The 21,850-nt window shown below is 35.0% G+C and overlaps 1 protein-coding gene across 3 annotated transcripts in view; it reads left to right on the forward strand.

Moving 5' to 3' along the window:
* Positions 1-21,850, forward strand: part of LOC135794231 (uncharacterized) — a 121,584-nt gene that overhangs the window by 32,295 nt on the left and 67,439 nt on the right. The window contains exons 3-4 of one of the 3 annotated variants that reach the window (XR_010548838.1): positions 16,850-16,994; positions 17,053-17,263. Coding sequence is in view for 2 of the 3 variants with exons in the window: in XM_065305435.1 (XP_065161507.1) it covers positions 16,889-17,012; positions 17,067-17,263 (321 nt within the window). In the remaining variant the exon portion in view is untranslated. Of the gene's footprint in view, positions 1-16,849; positions 17,013-17,052; positions 17,264-21,850 lie in introns of all 3 variants that reach the window. The other 2 variants (XM_065305435.1, XM_065305436.1) reach the window with 2 other exon arrangements.

The following is a 21,850-nucleotide window of genomic DNA, read 5'->3' on the forward strand; positions in this document are numbered from 1 at the left end:
GAGGTATAAGATTATTATTACAAGTGTTGCATGTGTGGAATGAATGAGTTTTGCGGCGTGTGATAAAATTGCGCAAATCCGATGATATGCACGCGATGGGGTTTTATTGCGCATTATTGCAGGGAGCTTGTCGTGCGGCGTAAAATACAATATTGCCCGATGCGACGGTGCGCGAGTCGTAAAAATGTCTCATTTATGATATTCATTATGTTAATGCCGGTTTATTGGATGGCATGCAAACATTGTCGAGATGTTTATTGATTTTCTAATTTAATTTCTTAAAATTTCACAATTTGTTAATCCTCAGGCTACAAAACATAATTTTCTCACCAATTGATTTTCATTTTCACATACAATCAATAATTGTTTTGTTTGCGGATTTTTAATGTGTGTTTTATGTTTTAACTTAGTTTAATAGCTGAGTTGTTTACTCAGTGGGTTCCACATTGAAGGCGTTAAACAATTTTGGTTTGCCGCGAGTGAGGCCTAATTAGTCTTAATTCAATTAACGATATACGCCACCGCCATCAGCGGCCACATCATTGCCGTACTAATTGCTGCACTTAACTTGAGTCGAAAAGAAAGGCGAGCGCAATGTTTCAATGTTTCAGCTAAACAATTAAAAGGTAGCCGGTTTAAAAATTAATTTTGCAATTATTGTTGTATTGAGTTGCTAAACGGTGTTGGCCAATCGGCGATGAGCAATCCGCGACGAATCTATTAGTGTGCCTACGGACTTAAGACGCCTTTTTCTTATTTTAATTAAGCGTGTTAAGTATAAGAGTATCCGCCAATGCAATTATTGGTATAAATTTCACTCCTTTGGGTTTACCTACACTTTTGTTTTAATTATATGAATCATCAGCCTTGGATTATTGTGTATAATGTATAGTATTTTACTGGGAAATAATAATATTTGCTTTGAGGAATAATTTAAAGTACAAAAAATGTGAAATTTTGACTGCGTTTTTGAAGAAGTTTCTACTTAATTTTTGGAGGCGGCAAATGTGCATCATAAAGAGAAACTCTTGTTTTATCAAATTATGAAAAGATCATATGAATAACTAGAATAGATCTCGAGATATAGTGCAATTTTAATGACAAATTTTTGGTAAATTCTAGAAAAATATTAAATTTGACGGTGTTTTTAAAGCCGTTCCTGAAATATGTTTGGGGGCAGTAAAGATGTACCATAAAGGGAATCTCTTTCTCTATCTAAATATGAAAAGATCATATAAATAACTATGATAGTTCACGAGTTATAACCAAAATTCTATCACAGGTTTTTAGAAAACTATAAAAAATATTTAATTTGGCGACATTTTTGAAGGAGTTCTTCATAAATTTTTGGAGGCATCAAATATGCATCACAATGAGAATTTGTTGTTCTATACAATCATGAAAAGATCATATAAATAACTATGATAATTCACGAGATATATCCAAAATTCTATCACATGTTTTTGGTAAACTATAAAAAAATACTTAATTTGACGGCGTTTTTAAAGCAGTTTGCGCAAAGTTTGAGGGCTAGCAAACATATATCATAAAGAGAAACTCTTATACTACCAATCTATGAAGAGATCATATAAATATCTAAAACGAATCAAAAGATACAGCCCAATTTCCAGTGATGTAAATGATCATAATAATTATTTCAATGTCTTATATCTATATTTACTACTCATAGAATTATTCCTCATTTAGTTGAAATATAATTTAACGTTTTCATCTCCTTTACTCAGTAGGTAACATCCCAATGACTATAATATCAATGATGGTCGGAATCACCTTCACCTCAATTTATTTTTATTATTTCGTGCGCTCCGCATCACGCACTTGACGCAAAAGACAAAATCAAATCGCATTCAATGCCTGCCTGCACGATAATATAGTTAAGAAGTTGCGTCGCTAATTCACTTCGCCGTATCAAACACAATTCCATTCAATTGCGCGCAATTTAATGCCGTGTGTATGGAATAAAATATTGCTTATAGAATTAAATTATGATTGAATTATCTATTAGATGAGTTAGGATTCACACAAATTGCACATAAATGTTCGCATTCGGCCGCGATTTTGTTATTATATTCATTGCATTGTCTCGATTGTTTTTATTTTGTTCCCCGCTTGAATGGTTGGATCATTAAATTGTTTTGCTCAATCAGCTCTTTAATCGACAAACAGGCGAACCGGCGAACAATTGTGGAATCGCATTATTCGTAATAAATAAGAAGATGGAATTGCCGCGCAGGATAAATAAAGCATGTTCTCGTCGCATGGAACGTCATTATAATTATGGTAATAAAACGGTGCGCTATTGTGCATAATGACATCATTTTTCGATTCTTTATTTGAAAATGTGATATAAAAATATTTTTTTCACACTTGGACGCATAACGAAAAGATGGTAAATAAAAGAGGCACTCCTTATTTATTTATAATAATATAGTGGTGAAAATATGAAGCATGCTGGTGCGTTTGTGGAGAAAAACAGTTGAAATAAATGCATAAAATTAAAACACTCGAAACTATTAAAATATTAATTACACAGCAATTACGTTGATGACGCCGAGGATAATAAACTGGCTATTGCTCTGCAATGCAATGCCAAATGCGGTCTAGAACCAATGCGTCTGGGAGTTAAACGCAGCAACTACCAAATGTAACGTTGAAAATTAAAAAGCTCATCTTGAGAGCTTACAATTTAAATAATAACAAAAATATTTCATTTTTTTCTTTTAATGCTCGTAAAAATTGTTTAAAATTAAACAATGTCAATAATTTTAAATACACATAATAAAGAGGAATTCTTCTTCTGTCCAAATATTAACAAATAATATAAATAACTTGGTTAGTTCACGAGATATAGGCCAATTTCTATCACATGTTTTTAGAAAACTACAAAAAATATTTAATTTGGCGACATTTTTGAAGGGGTTTTTGATTAAGTTTTGGGGGCACTAAATATGCATCATAAAGAGAGACTCTCGTTCTATACCACCATGAAAAGATCATATAAATAACTTGGATAGTTCAAGATTTATAGTCTATTTTTTATCACATGTTTTTAGAAAACTATAAAAAATATTTAATTTGGCGACATTTTTGAAGGGGTTCCTGATTAATTTTTGGGGGCATCAAGTATGCATCATAAAGAGAAACTCTTGCTCTATATAACTATGAAAAGATCATATAAATAACTAGGATAGTTCAAGAGTTATAGCTTATTTTCTATCACATGTTTTTAGAAAACTAAAAAAAATAATTAATTTGACAGCATTTTTCTAGGGGTTCTTAATCAATTTTTGGGGGCATCAAATATGCATCAAAAAGAGAATCTCTTCTTCTATATAAGCATTAAAAGATCATATAAATAACTAGGATAGTTCAAGAGTTATAGCGCATTTTCTGTCACGTGTTCTTAGTAAACCTTTAAAATTGCCACGATAAAAATTAAATGCGTCTTGCAATTTAAATAATAACAAAAATATTTGAATTTTTTTCTTTTAATGTTCATAAAAATTGTAAAATTAAACAATGTCAATAATGTCATAATTTGACACAATTCTGCGGTTACTTTTGCTTGTCAGCCTTTATCTACCTACATTTCTACCTAGCATTAACTCTGCTTTGCTGATTATTTGTAAATATCGCTTTAATAATATGCAATTTATTTACGTATCGTCCGAATTGTTGTCGTCGGTCGTCGATTGTGTCATTGCTTCGGCTGGAAAGTGTGTCAATCAAGCGGCAACGCGTTTACGAGCGACGATCCACGTTGGTACATATCGTACGTCCTCAAACCGTTTTGACATCGATTTATTGCCGAAATCTGTCGCAAAATAAATTATTTACAACACTAGACTAATGCTATCGTTAAAACATACAAGAATATCTTGCAAAATGTCTAATAAAACACATCAACACGCGGGAATCGTTAAATAAACATTGACGGTACTGAAATTTAAAAAAAATTCAAAGCATTGAAGTCTCTTAAGTAAAAAGCATTATTTTGATCTATAATTTTATAAAATCTTAAAATATTATTTTTACAATTGTGTTTAATATTGCATGTTGTTGAAGAGATGAGTTTTTGGTAGCGTGGGCAGACATAGAGGACATAAAACCCGCGCGCCGTAATTATACGTACGCAAGTGTTTTAATTGTGAACGCGTCGACCTCTTGCGCTGATGCTCTCACACTCAGCGGCATCGCCCATCTTTGCGCGCATCTTTTGCATGATGAAAAATGAAGAACGAAGCACGGAGAGATATGCGTGGAGTGCACATCATGAGTAGATACAGGTATTGCAGGCAGGTAGATGCGGAGTTAGACGCACAGGTACCTCCAATGTGTGTGTGTGTGTGTGAGGTGCAGTATGGACATGTGGGTACTCCACGAGTGCTCTATGGGTTCGACGGGGCTCTGGCCGAGAAGGAGGCTTCCTTGCGCGCAAGCTATGGTAATGTGAGAGAGGTGAAGAGGTCAGCGCGAGTCAAGAGCCGCGCATCGAACGTCGAACAACCCAAGTTCGAAGTCGAGAACTTACCAACACGCGTGCGCAACATGTGTGCCATCCTAGCATATAGATACATATTTATTAAAGATCAACGGAGAGACTTTGGGAGACGGAAAATATGATGGTTTTTGTTTTGGAGACTTCAATGCGCGCAAAAAGTTTAGTTGACTTTAAAGTTGATTTAAATGATTAAATATTAAGATAATTATGGATTTTAAAGTAGTAACTTATTAAGAATTTATTTAGGAATGAAATTCTAAAAGAAAATTTGGGAAATTTTTATTAGTTTGATTGTTATATCAAAAATAATGCAAAAAATCAATAATTTTATGAGAAAAAATTTGAGCAAAAAGTTAACTTAACTTTAAAGTTGATTTAAATAATTAAATAGTATGATAAATAATGAATCCAAAGCGATAACTTATAAAGAATTTATCTAGGAACAATATTCTGAATGAAAATTTCAGAAATTTTAATTAGTTTGGTTGTTATTTCAAAAATAATGCAAGAAATCAATAATTTCATGAGAAAAAATGTGCGCAAAAAGTTTACCTAACTTTAAAGTTAATTTAAATAATTAAATATTATGATAATTAATAAATATAAAGTGGAAACTTATGAAGAATTTAATTAGAAATAGTTTTGTAAAAAGAAAATTTTAAAATTATTAATATTTTAGTTGTTACAACAAAAATAATACAAAAAATCATATTTTTGCAAAAAAATAAGTTTTTTTTCACTTTTGCGGTTGTTTTGTTCGATTCCAAATGCAATACCATAAAGGTACAGAATTAGCAATTTGTAATTCGTGTACTTTACGCGAGTGCAGTACAACGAGTGCAATTACGCTCACATCCAGATGACTTGCATTAGCATTTAGTGCGCTCAGCTAACATTTACGACGCCGAGTATTTCTAATATCAATAATACCAGTCATTTCGAGTACCCACTCTCATCGGCATGACGTAATTCATCATCCAACAAATCCATCTAATAATTTCCAACAAAAATTCTATTAATGCTCGAACGTAATACTTAAATATGTAAAATAATAACTTATTAGATTTCTAATGTAAGTGTTTCCAAGTGGTGCGTTGGGTTAAACTTTAGTTGAGTTATATTAAAAGCGCGCACGGTGCGCATGGATAATTAAATAGACGGAAAATACAGGTTGTACAGGCTGCGTAAAACTCCTCATTATTAAAATATGACTAATAACTCGTTCGCTAATAGTTACAAATAACCGTTTGCTCAATGTCTTGCTTTGTCTCCGCGAGGCGCGCGGCAAACAAGTTTACACATTGTTTGCTCAAGTGCAATAATAACGGCCGCAAGCACACCGCGAGGTATTAAAATAGCTATGACCGCGCATTCCGGCAAATAAATCAATTTGCAGATATTGCGGAGTTTTTAAAACTTTTTTTATTGCTGAGATACAGGAAGAGAAAATGAGATTTTTTGTTTTGGTTTATATTTTTTGCAATAGTAACTAAAGTATTAAAGATTTTGTTGTTATTCTTTTACTAGTTTATAATCAGATAAATTCTTTAATTGTTGCTATTTTACAAAATTTAAATATCTAAAAGGAAATGCTTTTAAATTGACTTTGAAGTTGAAATAGTTTTTGTCGGGCATTGAAGTCTCCAAAAATAAAATTTGCAAAAATACTATTTACAGGGTAAAATATTTATGCAAAAATGAAAATAATTTTTAACATTTGTTTATAAATATGTGAGTTAATTATTACTTGGAAAGTTTTTCATATTTAACAAAATTTCTTCAATTTTTTGCTTAAAAACTAGAAGAAAAATTAATATTTCACGTCAATTTTATATTTTTACTTAATTCAAGCGTCAGCATTTGTACAAATAACCAAAAATTACAATATCACCATCAAGAATATTAATTGCCTATCAAGCCATCGCAACACACAGCTAACAGAACATTTATCCATTTAACGCATTGACATTACAAGCAGACACAAAAAACGCCACAGTCTCACATTCAACATGATTTTCTATTTTTCAATGATCAATGCCCATTGGTTTATTAGTAATTCAGTGATTGTTGCTTCTCTCGATGCTGTTATATTCTTTATGTGTCCATGTTTTTACGCGCGTGTTTTATTGGCGTCGTTGTGTTTTTTTCTATTTTTGTATGTCGAAGTGTTAGAATGTCTCGCGATGCATCCGCATTACATTGCTAAATAAATGAGGTAAAGTTCTAAACATTGAAAATCTAAGCGATTGGCTCGATGTGTGATGTGTGTTATGATGTGATGATGGTGCGATGTTGTTTGTGATGCTGAGGACGTCGAGTTTGCGGCGCGGCGGCGAAATACACCAATCGGCGCGCGTGTCCTGCGGCGTCGGGCGTGAACGTTTTACGAAATTTTATCTCCCGACACGGATCGATTGATGCTAGAGATACCAACATGATGTATCAAGTGGATTTAGCAATGGGTATTTAATATATCAATATCATTATCATTTATACGCAATAGATTGGGTGGAAAATTGATAGTTTTTAGAGAAAAAATTTCGTCCTGATAATTTTTTTTTAGAAAAATTGTTATAACTTTTGAAGTAATAATGATAAACCGAATATTTTTTGATTTTCTTATAGATAATTAAAGAGACTATTAACCATCATTTTTCCAATTTATTTGACGCAGTAGAATAGCGGAAAAATTGAAGTTTTTATAGAAAAATTTCGTCCTGACGATTATTTTTTTAGAAAAATTGTAATAACTTTGAAAGTAATAACGATAAACTAAATATTTTTTTATTTTCTTATAGATAATAAAAGGACTAATTGTTTTCAAATTTATTTTTATAATAAATTGATTGAAAAATTGGCAGTTTTTGTAAAAATATAGAGAAATTTTTAGAAAAATTGCAATAACTCGCAAAATATCAAGGATAAATCAATTATTTTTGCATTTCCTTGTAAAGAATAAACAGAACTATAAAATATACCACCTATAATTTATCCTAATTAAAGATTAACTCATTAATTCAACAAAAACCAAAAAATTTAATTAATTCCATATCAAAACTCACTTCAATAGTCTATAATCCTCTCAATTTAAATTTATTTATCCACAATTGTATAAATAGCAGTGTGAGTCGTCTTGAAAATGGCGAAACAATTTGAAGCATTGCACAACGCGTGTCAGTTGGTAGTTGTTCAGTTGTTCATGTGCTTCAGTGGTTATTGGCAGGTGTATGGCCGGATCGAGAGTCACAATCTGCGAGAATCACAATGTTTGAAGTTAAAAGCTTCAAATAAGCAAACTTTAGTCGTCTTTGGAGTGCAGACGCACATTGCAGCCACTGCAACCGCAACTTTAACTTGAGTAAATCGCAAACGTTAATTTCAACTAGCCAACATCCAACTTCCAACATAAGTAACCATTCTGATTACGATTGTGCAACGCGTTGCGCTGCAGAAACGAATTGCGAATTGCGATTCACTCGATGATTCGATTACATTTGCTTTATAATTGATTGTTGTTGTTATTGGCACACATATTATATTGATTATATGCGGCTGGAAACCGATGGTAATTTCTATTTCGAAGAATTATTAATTTAAAATCAAAATTAATTAAATTCAGCAATAATCTTTGATTAAAATTTTATTTTTGCAAAATTTATTGGGAGTTTTAAGTATTATTTTGTCATTTTAAGTAAATTTAAGTAAAATTAAGATTTTTTGACAAAAATCGCAATAAAAGTGCTTAAATCATCTTCAAAATACTTTTAAAATGTTTAATAAGTTTAACTTCAACTTCAGCACTTAATTTTGTCATAAATCAAGCAAAGTTAAAGCTAATTATTAGCATTATTGACACCTTCTTCGGCCTCCTTTCAACTTGCTACATATTTACTTTTCTTTACTCAGAAAACCAAAAAATAAAACATTTAACACATGTCACTACAATGTCAAGATGTCACATGTACAAATTTTTTCCTCCAGTCGAAACAAAGAAGTCCAAAGTTAATTTTTTTCTCTGTGCGCGGTGCAATTGCAATTGTTGAAGATTGCACACAGCAGCATTGAACTTATTGAACATGCTCATTGTTATCCTCGACAATACCCACACACGGCATGCAGCATTGTGATCCTGGCGGTTCGGCGGCGCGTATAAATAATATAATAGAGACACGACACACGCGGATGTTACAGTTCAATTAAAAGCGCGGCGCGCGGTGCCCGGGCGGCGGGCCACGATAATATAATAAAGTGCTTTATCAATCCGCGGCGAGCGATAAATCCGCCGCGGCGGCCATTCTATGCAAATATAATCGGTGTGTGTTCGGATTGTGAGCGCCGCGCACGCGATATTAAATCTTCTCCTTCTGCACTGCACTGCGGTGCAGGCCGCGAGCTTCTTTATTACCACTTGTTAAACTGCCCGCCGCGCATTACTCCACTCGGTTTGTGGGATACGCTGACAAACTGTTGCCTGGTACTTTGTTTCTCATGGAAATTACGAAAAAATTTCATCGAAAAAATGAAATTTTTACTTAAACTTCAATTATTTCTATTAATAAACAATCTTTTTAATAATGTTTATAGTGTTTTGGATAGAGGATTAAATGGACTATTAGATTATAATTTAATTTTTTTGATTTTATGATTAATTATATGATTAATTAGGGCTTAAAGTTAAACAATTTTTGGGTTTCTTTTCTAGTTGGCTGTTGGAGTCTCCACGATAAAAATGCGTTTAACGTATTATAAAATCATATTTTTGTACTGAAAATAATTTTATATTGCAATAAAACGTGGAAAAACATAAACTTTGTTAACAATTAATTTAATTAACAACGCGTTTGTGCGTTAATCTGCATTAAACTCACTTTGAAAATGCGCACGCAGCGTTATCGTTCGTTTTATCATCGCTTCGATCATCGTTTATCGCGAATTTAATCGCCGTCAGCAACATCGCGACGCTTCCATCGCCAATTAGACGTAAAAAACCATCCGACCCGCGACGTTTCCTACTTTTACGCCGGTGGAAACTTCGATTTTCGTGCGCCGCTGCTCGTAAAACTATAAAACTCTCGTGTGTGCGATATGCGTCTCGCTCGGCGCAGCGGGCTGCGGAAAATGCGCTCATTATCCTCGTTTAAGATCCTTAATTAGTGATTAAACATGCGGCTGGCGATTTTTCGCTGCGCGTTTTATCACATTTTAACTTCGTTTTAATCATTTTACTTTTATTGCGATCATATCTGTGTGGCTCGGGTTATAATTTAATATTCGATTAATTAATCGTTTAAATTATTCGGCATTAAATTTTATTAATTTCTGTGCTGCGCAGTCGTTGTTGGCCGCGGTGAATGTGGAAATTTTTTCCGAGCGCTGCACGAAGGCTTGGCTGTGGATTTGGAAACGAAATATTAGACATTTTTCGGTTTTGGTCAAGTTAATTTTATTGATATTTATGTTAACGACGTGGAAATAATTCCTTGTTTTGATTCGCTGTAATCTTGCAGGCATAAAATATGTGCCTAATTAATATGTAGATGTAAATATTTTCGTCTGTAATGTAAACAACACGAAAAAATCACAAAAAAAATATTTTTTTCTGCTTGAAATTTAATTTATTCTTTGTTCTAATTAGGAATTATTTGCGTTGAGATGTGAGTCAATTCTGCCAAATATTGATTCTTGATCCAAACGTTCTATTCCACTGTTTTATTTGCATTGACATACGAATTTATTGACTCGGTGACGTGCTCTTAGTTGCTTTAGTTGTTCTCCTTCGGCGCTGATTTTTCCGTGTCTGTTTGCTCAGGTCTACTGAGTGCTCACATTCGGGGCCGGCGATGGAAAAGTCAATATTGATTCGGCAATTAAACGCACACACATACCTAGGCTTAGCTGAGCGCGCACGAAAATTCCAACCGAATGTTGAGCGTTGAATTTGAGGCAAGTGCTTTACATCGCGCGTTGCGATTTGCTGCGGCGGTCGGATCGCATCGCTACTTAAGTCTGGTGTGTTCTAGAAATGCGTTATGTGCGAGCTTGTTTGCGCATCGTGTTGAAACAACGCGCTTAATGGCTTTTCGCTCTTCTAATGCGTTCAAAACGCTCCGGAATGGACAAATACAGCACACTTCTTCGGGTATTTCAAGGCGGATCGATGCCAGCGTGCTAAAATCTATCGCAAACTGTTAAAAATCAAACAAATAGAATATTCGAGTTATAAACAAAATATTTTATGTAATATTTTAGTACAGGTTTAGAGATATAGATTATTTTTTAGTAAATTTTTTAGTTTTTTTCTTCTTCTGCCAAGTTTTTCATGGTTTTGAGACACAAAAATGGTACTTTTATCACGGGCGTGACTAAAGTACTTTAGCCACGGGGTGGAGCTTGCGTTTGCGCATGCGCATTTATACTTAATTTGATATTTTTGCTCAAAAATCTCAAAATTTTGCAAAAAAAAAATTTTTTAGTACAATGTCCTTGAAATCCTCAAAGTGACAATATAAAATAAAATTTCCTGTCATTTCAAATAGCTGAGTAATCACGTGCGCAAATTCTAACACACAATTCTCCAACTGCTTGAAACTTGACTGCGCCGCCTTTTCAGAATATCACCCACTCGAATCTGTCAAATATTGACACTTTACCACAACAATATCCATTCAGACTGTTCTGTTCTCCAACTCGTCGTCCAGGCTACTTCTACCTCTACTTTACATTTCATTATTCTCGTTGAGGTACAAATTCCGAACAAATAATTGCTCCGTCGAATATCAATGCAAGATCAATAGACATCGTTGTCTACGGCCCGGTGCGCAATGTGAAAAACGACGCTAAGTAATGTACCTTTTTAGCGCTACGCTTTTAATACGGTTTTAAATATTTGCTGATTGTTTAGTGATGCGCGTTCTAAATGTCGGTGGAATTTGCGCTAACAAGCCAACAATATTCATATAAATCCCTACTAATATTATAAATGCGAAAGTCATGTTGTTTGTTACACTTTCACGCAAAAACTACTTAACCGATCATCATGAAAATTTGTACACATATTCTTAGTGGTCCCCGAATGGTTATAGGCTACTTTTTATTTAATTAAAAAAAATATTTTTTAAATAAAATAAAGAAATAGTTTAGCCAATAATACCTCTGCATCTGACTATTTGACTACTTTAACGCCATCTAGCATTCCAGCAATGAAGCTCAAACCTAAGTACTATAGTACCATCACACTGTATTATCACACTGTATTACCGACAGCTACGTCAACATCAAATCCAATTGACTACACTATGGAGACTGTACACTATACTTCCATAGACTATACTTTCAGCCATTTTAAACTTCCCGCCATTCTACTTCATTGTTACTTCATTATTTTAGATATTCGCGAGCGAAGCCGCGGGTTAAAGCTAGTATTTTTATAAATAACGCACAGATGGCGCTAGTTTTTCATAATCTATGTACCTATGACAGCTCATTTAAAGGTTATGTAGCGTAATTGACATTTTAGTGGCGCGAAAGCGTGGTAATTCTTCATCGCCTGCGTGCGTGAGATGTAAATGTTATGATCTTCACGGCTGTCGGCGATCGCGCCGCGATTTTCATACGTTTCATGCCCGGCTTCATGCTATAGAGGGTAACTAATATAACTTGTATTTGTAACGCGCGTGCACGCGTCGCGATGATACGTTTCACGCTCATTCACACCATGGGCTTCAGCGGCCTCTGCCATGAAACATTAAATTATATTAAACACACTCGACGAGATACTTAACTAATCCGAAGTTGACTGAACATATCGGCGTTGGAAATCAGCAACAGTGCATTTGCTATGCTTGTTATTAAATGTCAAAAATTGAGGTTAGGATGGAAAAAGTTTTCCTGTCGAGTGTATAATGTTTAGTTATGTATAAGTACGGAGAAACGCAGATGTTTGGTGTTTGCAATATGTTTACAATAATTATCAGTGTTTGAATGCTTTGCGAAAGTATGAAAAGAATGAAAAAGCTTAATGGTCCGACCGCTGCTACCGCCGAAAATTAATCTTTTCGTTGTGCAGTTGAGCATCGTGTTTTGTGCTTTTAGTGTCCGAGAGCTTTTCGCTGGGTGGCACGAGGCGCACACGCGTCAACCGTCGCACCCGCCACGTTCACGACTCATTAAACATGCTCTTCAACACGATTACAATTTAAGTGAAAAAGCTCACTTTGAACATATTGTATATTTTTTACTTTTTTTTTCTCCTGGAGCAGCAGTAGTAAAATTTTTAATTTTTTTATTTTTTAATTTTTTTGTGATTTGTTTTGTTATTTGTACATTTGGTTGCCTATCAATATTAGTTACCCAGTAGGTGGCGCCGATGCGCATTTCTGGGAAACATGAAATTTCGAAAATCCTCACAAAACCGATGCGATCCCCCGATGCATAATTTTCGGGCGCGTCGTGCGATGGCATTAATGCCGTTGTTTTCTTCAGGTCGAGAGATGAAATTTATTACGATTCTGCGGCATGACGAGCGATAATACGAACACGACCACACGACGTGTGCCTACTGCGCGCCGTCCCGGATCACGAAACCGATATGTAACACCGTCATAACTCCACATACACACACATACACACATATTCACATGCAGAGCTTACAAGCTCAACTTATGTAGGTACAAGTTTTAATATTGTGTCTCACTTGGTTGATATTTACTTGCGGTTTGAGGAAAAGAGAGAAAAAGAGGTTTAGTCGCATGATGCGTTGATACTGAAAGCGACTTGAAGGTGGTAAGATGACGGTATGGTAAAGGTAAAGGATGTGAGTTCGAACATGTGTAACTAAGTTGAAACCTCTGCGAGCACGAGCGAGTGCAGTGCCAGGTGGAAACAGGTGAAGCGCGAGCGCATAAACCAGAGACGCGGTTAAATCGTTCGGAGCTTTTCACACTTTATTTTATTTGTTGGTACTTTGCGGTGGTGTAACTCACTCATTTGAAATCGTAGCAAATTAGTTGAAATATCATTCGAAAGGGAATTTAAAGGAGATTTAGTGTGCAAAAGGAAAATTTTGTATGTTTTCTTGGTCAAGCGTAAATTAAGAATAAGTGCAACACAAAAATTTTAACTTTTTTGAGATAAATTTGAAAAAAATCGCTATAACTTGGAAAATAATAGAAAAAAATAAATAATTTTTATTCTGTGGGTAGTTCTCATTATAATCTTTATGATAATTTAGTTTTTTATTAAAAATTATTTTTAATTATCAATAATTTTTAGCTAAATTAAAAATTTCTACTCATGTAATAGTTTCTTATTATTAATCTTGATTAAAGTCGTATTGCAACGGTTAATCCGGCGTAATTGTAATAACAATAAAAATGATCCTAATCTCACACAACGTACGACGCTGAGAGCACGCGGTATGAGGAAATCTTCGATTGCTTGCGCAGTTTGCACGCTCGAAATCAATGGAAAATCGCGGCCGGAGCGCGCGGAGATGACTCGCGATGGCCACATGAGACCCGCGCGGCTGGTGGGGTCAACGAGATTTCAGATGTTTTCCGATGTCTTCGAACAGCTCAAAATGCCTCCAGATGAGGTTAAACACCACACACAACATAAAGCACAAAAACAGCAAGCAGGAAGTGGCCATTGTTTCTCGTCTTCGGCGATAGATTCGCCGATGGCACGATATCCAAAATGCGTTTTGCAATTATTTTTCAACGATTAAATTCTCCAACTACAAACAGTTAAACACATATAATTTATATCAAGTACGATTAATTATGTGGGTAATTTTTAAACTTTGAAAAAAATTAATTTATATTTATTATAAGGGCTGTCAAACGGGAGAGATATTTTTATTTCATTTTTCGCATTATTCCCCGACGATTTTTTAAAGTTTTTATTACGAAACCGTATGCGGGTCGAAAGTTTTTTTGATGCGTCTGAACGATGGGCGTCTTGATTATCGCCCGGGTGCGATGCTTATCAGCGCGCCCTGTGGATCAATTTCGTGCAGAGAGAAAAAAGTTATGAGAAGTTATGGACAAGCGCCGCGCCGCGGGTGAACAAATTTGTTGCGACGCTAAAATTTTATTGTTTCTATGTCTAAATAAAACAACTGTCAGGGGAATTAACTATCACCACAATTAATAGTTAAATTTTACCTTAAAATGTGGAAAAATATTTTTTTGTTTTTAATTTTTACTTTTCAACACTTTAAACGTTTTGACGTTGAATAAACTACGTTAAACGACACTAAATTATAAATTATCAGTAAATCTGTGTTTTCTTCTCCTCGTAGTGACTTTGAAGTACAATTTGATTTGAGCCGGGGAAGAGTTATATATTTTACGATTTTTTTCGTTTGCCTGCGCGCCTCAGTTATGATACTTTTCTGGTGGAATAAAATCCAGCGCGCGCACAGCGGTGGTTCCACCTCGCCACGACTGTTTCTCATCCACTTCTTCTTCTTCCACGCATCTCTCCACTCGACCGAATGCTCACCATTATTAATTTAATTAAATTTTATCGCATACTTTAAATACTTTGTTGCCGTACTATAAATACTACACTTATGACTGTCTCGCTGCAACACTTTGAGTTAAAGTAAAGAAGATGATGAAGATGAAGATGAGACGGAGAGAATTTCGGTCTGGAAATTTAGTGCCTTTTTGTTATTCACTTGGGTTGGGAAATTCGAGAAATGTTTGTGACAACAGCGTGTAACATTAACATGTCAAATAATATTTGGAAACTTTGAATGTAAAATGAAATGAATTTTTGATTTCGGATTCTTTTTTTTTGTTTGTGGTCGAGAATAATTTACAGCTGCGACTTTCTAACGGGAATTATTACAGTCGGAAATTATGACAATTGCCGTTTTTGGTAAATCACAAACGGACGCATTAAACATTTTTGCTTTAAAAAAGCGAAGTTTCTTAAGTTTTTTTTTTCGGTATTTTAGCTAAAATAGATTTATTTATAAACGCCGCGGATGTTCGTTCATAATTTTAGACTTTTTGATGATCCGTGTCAAAATTCTCTCGAGATTTGGACACCGTTAGTTAATTCTGTTATTTTTGACATTTCCTTTCATTTGCGCTGGTCATTAGCGATTGTTTTTGCTCAAGTTATATGTTGAGAACTTTATTAACACATTACTAATTTAAAACATAATATAAAAGAAGTTTTATCACAATTTTTGTCGGGTTACTGTCTTGTTACTTTCAAAAGCATTGAAGTCTCCAGGAGAAAATTTGTAAAAATTTGTTTTTTGTTTTAAAAAGTGTTTTGGTACTTTACGCACTGAAAAAATAATAATTTGTAATCAAAATTTTATTTGTTATAAAATGTAATAGGGTTACTGTCTTGTTATTGTGTAAAGCATTGAAATTTCCAAAGGATAATGTCTAAAAATCATTTTTTTGAGTTTAACAAAAACGTTTTGGTATTTTGCGCAGTAATTTGTGATCGAAACTTTATTCCTTTCTTTGTATGGCTCGACTATAACACATTTTCATGGCGCACGCATGCCACGCAATAAAATTAATTGTCGCATTGTCCGAGCGTCCGCCAGATAGATACTACCGACAGCCGCCTCTAAATTCAACCTATCCTAGATTCTGGATTCAATAAATTTCACTAAATTCAACGCGATTGTAAACTTTATTGGGACGCTTTACCGTTTCGTCCACACTTGTCAACGCGAACCGCAGCTGTAAAACTAAATCCATTAAACGCATCACATTGTATTACTTGAACCGTACATATACCATAACCTCAAAATTATACCTAGGTTATGTGCGCGGAGGTATGCTATGCTATGCTATGCCAGGCGAAGTTATAAATTAAATTAGTTTAAGTGTTTTTCCTTATTAAAGATGTAAATTGATTTAAATTGTTAATTCTAGTGTTGGCAGGAGTGTTGGGAGTGTTTTTAGTAGTTCTTCGGGTGACATATGACTGCGCGGTGTAATCGGGCCTTTTTAAAGCGCGCCATTAAGCGTTTACGACGCGCGGGTCGTTTGAAAATTAGAAAGTTATACGATGTGCGTGCGTGTGCATGTGACGATGTGCGCACATTTGTTGTATGAAGCATGGAATTCTATTTTTTTTAACAAGAATTTGAATCAGGTGTAAATATCGGGCATTGAAGTCTCCGAAGGAAAAATTTGCAAAAAATGAATTTTTTGATGAAAATTTTTATTTTAAACAACAGAAAATTAATTAGATAAGAATTATTTAGAAATAAATTACCTGTCTGTGTTGTACTTCTTCCAATTAGTGTATTTGTTTTGTTTTTATCGTTGTTTTCTTGTACATTTGCAGGTTTTTAGTCCTTTCGCGCCTTATAAAACGCTTTCTGCCATGTTCAACACCACGAAGACTTTGGACAGTTCAGACGTGGACACCAGCTCGCTGTCCTCCCGTTTCTTCTGTTTCTGCTGTGTGCCTATGAAATATCTGCAAGACTGTAAGTGTAAATGCTCGAGTAGGTACTTGCGATTATTTTAAATTTACAATTTACAAAGTGCATCGGTAATAGGTAAGACTAAGTTAAGAGTTAGTAAGCATGGTGCTTGTACCGCGGGAGGAATGCGTGGGACACGTGGGACATCTCGAGGAGAAGACGCGCCGGGCCACACAAGGACTACTTCGCCTTTTGTAAACTCTTACAACGTGCTACCACGAGCAGAAAACAACGCAAGCAACAGCAGCCCTTGTAATCACGCTTTGACTAAGGTAAGTCTTAAGCTAGTTTGATTTCTAACAACGGAAAAATGCGATGTGTTTGTTTTTGTAATTTTTGTTTTGAATTTATATCGACGCAATCGCACATTTTGTCATTGTATTTACAAATGCTCAGGTTGAATCGTCCGCGATGCGTGCGCGACGCGAGCGCAAAGCGCACTTTATGCCGCCGCGCAGGCAGTAGACATGCGCAATTTACGGCAAGCTTATAATCCACTACTTAACGACGCGCCATCGCCAACAAATTTCGCTGGCGGAGCCGCCACGAACCGTGCGAAACGTGCGGGATTCCGGCGCGTTTTTTCCTAACGCCCTGCGAGAGTGACTTACTGCGATAGATAAACATAATATTCATTATTCACAACTTTACTACAGAATCAAGTTGAGTATAAGTTTAATTCCACTTTGAGGTTACGAAAATACATGATAAAAGCTTAAAAATTAAAGATTTAATCATTTTTATGATAAATAATTTAATTTACTTTATATTTATGTTTTTAAAATGAAAATCGCGCGATTAGTTTAAAAGATATTATGATTTTTCTATGGAGACTTCAATGCTCCGATGGGTAACAAGACAGTAACCCAGTAAAAAAGCTGTCAGAAGCATAAAATTTTCCAAATTCTGACAAATTACACAACAATTGCCACAAATTGCGACGGATTTAAACATTATCACGCACAATGGCCCGAGCGTCATCACGTCGCTTGATTTCCACAAAGATTTAAAGTCGTCAGCGCGCGGACACGGGAAAAAGGACGAAAGAGGATTAGCGCTCATTGTGGCCGTCGTGCTCGTTGCGGTCGCTTCGAGCGCGGCAAACGAAGCTAATGACAGCGCTAAATGGTGGCACGACGGTGGCATGCCATCAACGCGACCGCCGAAGAGACGAGCTGACGATGGCGATCAACGGTTCTCCGCCGGCCGGAGACGATGAGATGACGTGCAACATGAAAATGAGGCATTTTATTTCGCGGCGGCGTGAAATCACGCCGGCGAATCACCGAAGCACAGAATAACGAAAATATTTCACTTACTTACTTAGCTGAATAACAGCATAACGCGGCGACACAATGCGGGAATATCAGAGTGATGCAACCAGACACATCAGAAGATGTGATGACAAAAAGTTTGGTGGAGGATAATAGACGTTCCCACGGTTTGTAAATTACACACGAGCGAGAAAAGTGTAAATTTGTGGGTGAAAAGTAACAAAAATTTACTTTAACGTAATTTTAACAATATTTGCAGTCAGTTTTTAACAATTTTTAATAGTATATGTAAAAGCTCAGTTATTAAACTATTGATTGTCGTTTACAAGATTAATTTTGCGTAATTATTGTAAAAGATATTGCAAATTTAAAAAATTAATCAGGGAGACTTTAATTTTTAACAGGCAAAAAAGCAAGAAAATTCAACTTTGTCGCCAAATTAACAATATTTGCAGTTAGTTTTAAACAAATTTTAATAGTTGATATAAAAGTACAATTATTTTGCTATTGATTGTCGTTTACAAAATTAAAATTGATAAATTATTACAAAAGTTATAACAAATTTAAAAAATTAATCAGGGAGACTTCAATTAGTTAGAGGCAAAAACAACAAAATGTAATTTTGACGTCAAATTAACAATATTTTCAGTAAAGTTGAAACAATTTTAAATAGCTAACATGAAAGTACATTTATTTAACTATTGATTGTCGTTTACAAAATTAAAATTGAATAATTATTACAAAAGTTATAACAAATTTAAAAAATTAATCAGGAAGACTTCAATTAGTTCGAGGCGAAAAACAACAAAATGTAATTTTGACGTCAAATTAACAATATTTTCAGTAAAGTTGAAACAATTTTTAATTGGTAATATAAAAGTACATTTATTTAGCTATTGATTGTCGTTTACAAAATTAAAATTGAATAATTATTACAAAAGTTATTGCAAATTTAAAAAAATAAATCATGGAGACTTCAATGCCCGACTGAAATTTAACATTATGTTTTGGTGACAATTCTTAAGTGATTCAAAAGAATACCAAGCACTTTTTTAGCAGTCACTCAAAAATATAACATTTGCTCTTGGTTCCCATCTGGGCAGAAGACGGTTATATGCGTCTGGTGAATATGGGCGCACATTCACGTGTCGTTTTCGTTCGCCGCGGGGCGTCCGCGCGCGTCCATTATGTCGTCGCCACCAGCAGACGAAGAAGAAGAATCCGAAGAAGGGCTCAAAAAAACGTTTTAATCTCGGGCCGGAATCTCTGCGCGCCCGAAAGGGGTTTATTAATGACCCACATTTATCCAAATCCAGCGCCGGAGAGTAAGCGATCGAAATTAAGCGAGCGAAAAAAACGAGCAGCTTCAACTTAATCGCCTATTTTTCATTTCCGTTTTTTATTTCATTTCCCAACAATGCGCTTCAACTGAACTGAAAAATGGTGAAAAGTTAAGACGTCCACGCAGTTCAACATGAGCCACATCGTAAATATTTCATCGGGGACAATAACCGCGTTTGCTGTGGTCAGCTCACAATTGACACAACTGATAACATCGCAATTTTGACCGCACTGTGAAATTCTAGAACTACTGTTTGTATACGCGCATATTTTCGCAGATGTCGTAAAACGTTCAGCCAACAATCGACATAATTACGACTTGTGCGCATTGAATTCGCCTCGGCTGCGTGTGACAGGTCATGATTTACGATCATAACCTCAAAAGCCACACTAAAGGGTAAAAATTTATTTTGCATAAATTATGTAATCATATTCTCGCAAAATTTTGTGTTGAGCTTTACAGCAGGTATGAAAATTCAGTGGTTTTGCGGAAAGTCTTACAATGCGATTGAATTTTGAAGTATTTATGGGTTTTCTGAATAAGATCTCAACTGATAATGCACACAAATAATACAAAGCTCTGCAATAATCTCTGAATTGTGTTGAAAATGCATCAATACAAGCCAATTCGCCAAAATTTCGATAAAAATCACCAAAAATCAATGAAATAATCAAAAGCAGATGTTTTTCTTGATTTTACTCGCTTGTATTTTTTCCTATTGAGTGATTTAATGTTGCCGAGTTAATTTAATTGATTGCTCCGCTTATCTACGAATATCTTTCGGAGCTTTCGGTTTCTCACCTCTCGTGGTGGTGTAGAGTCGAAGTCGTGCGATATTTATGCGTCTTGTACGCCGGACACGTTTTGTCCGCCGCACGTTTCCACTGTTTTCCTTGTCGGAGTGCGGCGCGCTCCTGACTCCTGCGCATCGAATGGTCTCGTGTCGACCGGCAATTAGATCACATCTCGGCGCGGGCGCGTGTAATATGAATACGAGCAGCGCGGACACCCACGCCGACGCGAGCGGAACCGATACCGATTCCAATACTCGCCGAAGTCGACGGTAGAAAGCGCAGAAATAAAGCACGAAGCGAACATGCTGGGGAATCAGGATTCAGCGAGGAGGAATTGTATCTTTGCACGAAGAGGCAAATGTTAAATGTTCCACATGATGAAAAATGTGGGTTTTATTGTTTTCTTGCTGTTTTGCCAGAGTTATAATCGAGGAAAATAGGTTTGGGGATTTTGCGCGTTGAAGTCTCCAAAGTTTTTTGATTATAACTTTTGAAAAACTGCTTTGATATTGAAATTTCTTTCAAATTAATATTTCTTAACTAATCCTTTGTAGATGTTAAAAATTTGGTAACAATTGATTGTTTACTTTATGAATAATTAACAAAAAACCAATAATTTTCAAAATTTCTTAATGTTGTGGTGAAATTATTAGTTTTTTCTTAATAACTTTAAAAACGCTGTTTTGATTTTGAAATTTCTTTCAAATTTATACTTCTCAATTAATCCTTTATCGTTGTTAGTAATTTTGTTGCAATCCATTAATTACTTTATGAATAATTAACAAAAAACTAACAATAATCCAAAATTTCTTAATTTTCTGGAGAAATCATAAGTTTTTTGTTAATAACTTTTAAACTGTTACATTAATTTTAAAATTTCTTTCAAATTTTTACTTCTCAACTAATTCTCTATAACTATTTTAAATTTCATTACAATCCATCAATTAGTTTATGAATAATTACCAAAAACCAAAAAATATTCAAAATTTCTTAAATTTCTTGCAATATTTCAACTTTCTATTGTTCACTTCTTCCTTTATGACATTTTGGGCGTTTGTTTATCAATTGTTAACGCCTTGCGCTTCACACGCGACGATAATTGACGAAGCGATCAATCATCCGCAGGCCTTTGAGGCTGCTGCTTGTCCGTGTCACATTCGACTTCCTCTCATTTCCTTTTTATTTGCGCTCATTCATAAGTTTGATTCACGATTCAGCATCTCCAGCATTGTGCCGCATCTAAAATGGATTTGTTCGGATTTAAACGAGGCGAAATGATTTAAAACGCTTTTAAATGTTGCGTACGACGTTGTAGTCAAAGAATGGGATTACGTTGAGGTCGCAACTTGGCTACCATGATGGATCAGACGATGACGTCGGCCATGACGTTAATTCCGTTTTCATCCGGCGGCCATCAGTCAAACTCTAAAGCCGGCGACGCGACAAATT

The sequence above is a fragment of the Atheta coriaria genome, unplaced genomic scaffold, assembly GCF_025399875.1.
Source record: "Atheta coriaria isolate IRGN ID8LTWV9N9 unplaced genomic scaffold, Caltech_Dcor_3.1 hic_scaffold_6_pilon, whole genome shotgun sequence".
Classification (NCBI taxonomy): Eukaryota; Metazoa; Arthropoda; class Insecta; order Coleoptera; family Staphylinidae; genus Dalotia; species Dalotia coriaria.